This window comes from Austrofundulus limnaeus, unplaced genomic scaffold, assembly GCF_001266775.1.
Source record: "Austrofundulus limnaeus strain Quisiro unplaced genomic scaffold, Austrofundulus_limnaeus-1.0 Scaffold390, whole genome shotgun sequence".
NCBI lineage: Eukaryota > Metazoa > Chordata > Actinopteri > Cyprinodontiformes > Rivulidae > Austrofundulus > Austrofundulus limnaeus.
Window position 1 is genome coordinate 260,129 of NW_013952792.1, and position 4,539 is coordinate 264,667.

Here is a 4,539-nt window from a genome sequence, read left to right on the forward strand (position 1 = left end):
TATATATATACTGTAAACATTTTTTTCCCTAAAGTGAGATCATACATCTTTAGATTTGAGAAAATCTATCCTGTTCCATCCACCGACTTTATTCAATACAGTTTTACTTTTGTTGTTACTTGTTATCTGCACATCTACCTGAAGATCATTTTGCGTATCCACCGCCTCCAGGTTGTAGTACGTGTGTGARTAGACTTCAAGTGCTTTCGCGTGAAAGTGCATCTCCACAGTGATGAAGTCTATAAAGATCTTCTGCCAAAATAAATAAACAAATAAATTAATTTTGGCCTCAAGTTAAACACTGATGCTTTATCTGCTGTAGGATAGGAATGTACAAAAAGCAATGTGTTACTATCAAAGTGAGGYCTTTGATGCAAAGGACCTTGTCCCGGTCACCTTTTTAATTATTATTATTTTTTTTTTGCAGCTCTACTGTGCTTTACTAGTCGGGTTTAGAGGTATGCTGTGAATTATGTTTTGGTTAAGGTTCTGGTTTAGGAATAGACTAGTAACAATTAGTTTTAGTGAAATGTCTGGGTTAGGCATGAATACAGTTACAACAATGAATACAAAGTCAGTTTGATGCAAATACAAGGATGTGTGTGTGCATAAAACCGACTTTAATATCCTCCAGTTTTTGACTCTGGAAGTTTGTGATGGTCTCTTCCAGTTGTTTGATGCTGTGCTGAGCGTTGGAAGAAGCTTTCTGAACATTCACCTCCGCCTGTCAAAGCAACARAAGAGGTTACATCTAAACATCCATCAGCTGGTTGAAAAGTATCAATAATGCAATGGAATCGATAAAACAATTTAAACATTACATACGTTACCTGAGACTGAAAGAAAATACATTTAAGAAAATATTCTAAAAGTTGTATTGACACATTTTCCGAAAATAATTTTTTCCACACCATGACATTATTGAAATTTTTAATCTTTCTAATCAGTTTGGTTTGAAAAGCCTTTAAAAAAATAAAATATCAGCAAGAACATTTTGGATACATAAGTATTAACTTCCACCATCATGTGTTCAAATCTATTTTAGAAAATAAGCAGACTGCAACAATCAACGTGGGGCTAATAAAGCATCGAAATTGAGCCCCTTTTTTGAAATCAATGCAGCAACATGTATTTCTGACGTGACACAGAATAGACATATTTAATGCATATAACAGTCAGATTACAAAGCTGACACATTAAAAGGCCAATTGAGACGACATTTGAGACACTAATGAGCGGCTGAAAACTTTGTTTTGTTTGCTTTAACTGAATTAAATGTTCTAATCAGATGATCTCTGATGTTCTGTGGGTCTTGTTCATTGCTTTAGAGACACCCCTATTTGTTTTCATTAAAGGGGCAATATCATGTAAAATCAACCTTTTTGAGTTTCATATCATGTTATAATGTTATACTCTCATAAAAAACATGCCCAAATTGACTCATTCATGCATGTTTGAGAAATCCTGCAGCATTTTTAGGAAGCCATGCTGAGGAGCAAAACGACAGGTGGGGACAAGAAACGCCCCTGGGGCGTGTCTTTAAGCCAAGCTTCCTCATGGCAGAGCACCCCCCCTCCCCACACACCCCGCCCATGACTCCTGCAGGCTCTCGAGTGAAACTGAAAGTGAAACTTAAACTATCTGCTGAGCTCCACTACTTCTCACCCAGTGAAGCTCTGTTCAGATTAAAAATACCTTTGAGGAAATGTATTTTCAGATGCCAAGTAAACTGCATCATGGCAGCCCCCCCTCCCCCCTCACCGAAATGGGTGAGACAGAAGTGGAAGGTGGTTCTTAAGGAGACAGAGGCCAATTTCAAGGCCTTTAGAAGAGGAAGTGATGAGAAGATAAGTTTATTTTCTATTTAAACATAAAAACAGCATTTTAATAACAGCTAAATGTGACATAGATACTTTATTATGGTAYAGTATTTAAATATATGCTTGAGAAACATAATATTGCCCCTTTAACACATGTTGACCAGGGATATCACTGAAGATGCATGATTTTAATCAGTGCTAGACTGTACAGGGGGGTTAGCTTTGCTGACTTCTCAGTAGTTCAATAGGATTTGTTGGTCAGTMACATAATTCCTGTATATGTACAGAATTAATCAAAAGGACAGCTTCCTTCTGTAAAGGATACAATGGATTGTCGATCAGCAGGGCTTCTTAGTTGGATTTTCTCTAGTTTCTGCAACTCTTTCTGCTCTCTGTTCAGGTCAGCATTGAATGTGTTCAAATCCATCTGAACGGATCAAATTGTACAGTTATTATTCTTCCCTTGCGATGCAACACAATTAACATTAAAACTTACCCTTTTTTTCTTGACGATGTCTCCATAGGCCCTCAGAGGGGCAACAACTCTTGTCTCCAGTCTCTCTACCTGCAACAACAAAGTCTGGAATCTCAACCTTACAGTTACGGTTTCTGAAAACACACACACACAAACGAGCACTTTAGCTGAAACACGCTCGTCCAGAGGGTCCTCCACCTGCGCCTGCCTGTAGTCCTGAACCATAGCCAGGTCTTCAGCCAGGTTTTTGAGGCCGACCTGAAGCTCTGGGCCCTCTGTGCTGGAGAAGTCGAAGAGCTGAGTCACCAGCAGGTCCGCCTTGTCTCTGAGCTTGGCTGTTTTTCTGGTATATGAAGCCAGGATGGAGCAGATCTCACCCAGGTTCTTCTCCGCATGTTTCAGCGTCTGCTCCATTGCCTGCACCTGAGAGTCTCTTCTGAAACATGTCAAGTATTAAAGTCATAATCATATCATGCTCCTGTTTATCCTACAGAGAACTGCTGAGCTGTCATGATGAAACGATGATGATGGAATGATGAAGAGTAAACTCTGTACCTGGATAAGAGGCTGTTCATATCTGCTGTCTTCCTGTTTCTCCTCACCTCTGCTGTTTGCTTKGCTTGGCTACAGAGGACTGTTGCCATGGGGAAGGTCGACAACAAACCTTGGGCTGGCTAAGGTGCGAGCATTGATCTTTGCCACATGATGGCAGCAGAGAGTTATTTCAATGTTCCTAACTTTTGTGTTTTATTCTGATAAAAAAAAAGGTCTTAAGAATTCAAAGTTTGGGTGACATAATTCATTTTATCAGAACTTCTTTTGTTTACTTCACAGTTTTCAGCAAACATGACAATACAATGTGATCCTTTAGTTTCTTCAGATGTTTTCATTTGTCTCTGCAATGTCAGCCTCTTTGTTTTTTTTATTTTATTCAAAGATTTATTCTCTCACAGACGTCCTTGCATGGTCTGGATCTTTAGGTCCAATCTCCCACAAAACCTCACAGCTGACTCAGGCGCCGACATACATATGGGCTAACCATCGTACTTCCCAAGAAAATACCACACCTGCAAAACAATTCACAGACCAAGCCAAAATAATTTGTATTATTATTTGTTTTTATTGTTGCACTAATCTCTTCCAAACACAGTATGAGAAATAACAGTGGAAAGCCCCACATATTTAGCCCAAAAAGCCACAACAGGGACTAGCCATAAAAGTTTGAAACACCAGCAAGCATAAGATCTGAAAGCTGTACTGTAACAACAAAGCATACAAATATGTCATGTAAAACAAAGGTAATCTTAGTTCAAGAAAGTACCCAGTTTTCACAAGTTGAAACATCAATGCTGTGATAGATAATAAACATATTCCTTCATTTGAATGAGTGCTGTTTGTTCCTAACAGATAAATCATTCATAGTGTGAGTGCAAATAAACAAAGTAACAAAACAAAAAACTGAAAAAAGAAATGGCTGTCATCATTGCATTTTAAATATATACACTGAAATCAATTCTACATGATCAAGGTAGCTCAAAACTCCTGATGACGTTCAGCTGATTCAACATCCTTCAGCAAGGATTTTGGATAATGTGTATGTTTTGTTTATAACTCTTTATACAATCTTATGTTTGATTGAAAGTGTCATACATATTTTAACTTTAATCTCAGACTGCAGGTTTTCTTTGGGATTAGAGTATCTACAGGTGAACTGGGACATCAGCTATTTTCCTGTTGTAAACTTTTATTGTGAAATCCTCTCTTTGTGTTAGACTGAAATATATAGTTTTAAGAAAATATTTGTAATGAGGGTTGGATAAGTTAACCCTGAATTAGCTTATAAACTGGTTAAAAGTGGACGCCCACAATTTCCTGACCACTCTATAGACCAGTGGTTCCCAAACTTTTTATCTTCTGACCCACAAAATATTCATGGCAAAAACTTGTGACCCCAAATATTACTGGTCTGAGGACACAAACTTTGTTAATAACCCTAAAAACAAAGGCTGCACAAATATAAATACTTATTTATACTTATTTTGTGTTTTTGTAATACACATAGGGGAAATATTACATCATCAATTATTTTATTACCCTTTAAATTGATTTCTGAAGTGCACTGGTTCCCAAACTTCAGCTTTTGACCCACAAAACAACAGTAGCAGAGACCTGTGCCCCCAGCTATTTTTAGATGATAAACATTTGTATCAGGTCAACATGGGCATAGTAACAATATTTATTATT

General features: G+C 37.6%; 1 protein-coding gene across 1 annotated transcript; it reads right to left on the reverse strand.

The window, feature by feature from the left end:
- Nucleotides 1–138: 138 nt before the first annotated feature.
- Nucleotides 139–2,924, reverse strand: LOC106528584 (protein FAM92B; the record flags this gene model as incomplete). The annotated part of the gene is given in 7 exon segments (XM_014023791.1): nucleotides 139–252; nucleotides 620–724; nucleotides 831–836; nucleotides 2,146–2,247; nucleotides 2,317–2,385; nucleotides 2,494–2,731; nucleotides 2,851–2,924. Coding segments are annotated over 7 exon segments (654 nt in total), but the record flags the coding sequence as incomplete, so codon positions are not given.
- Nucleotides 2,925–4,539: the final 1,615 nt, after the last annotated feature.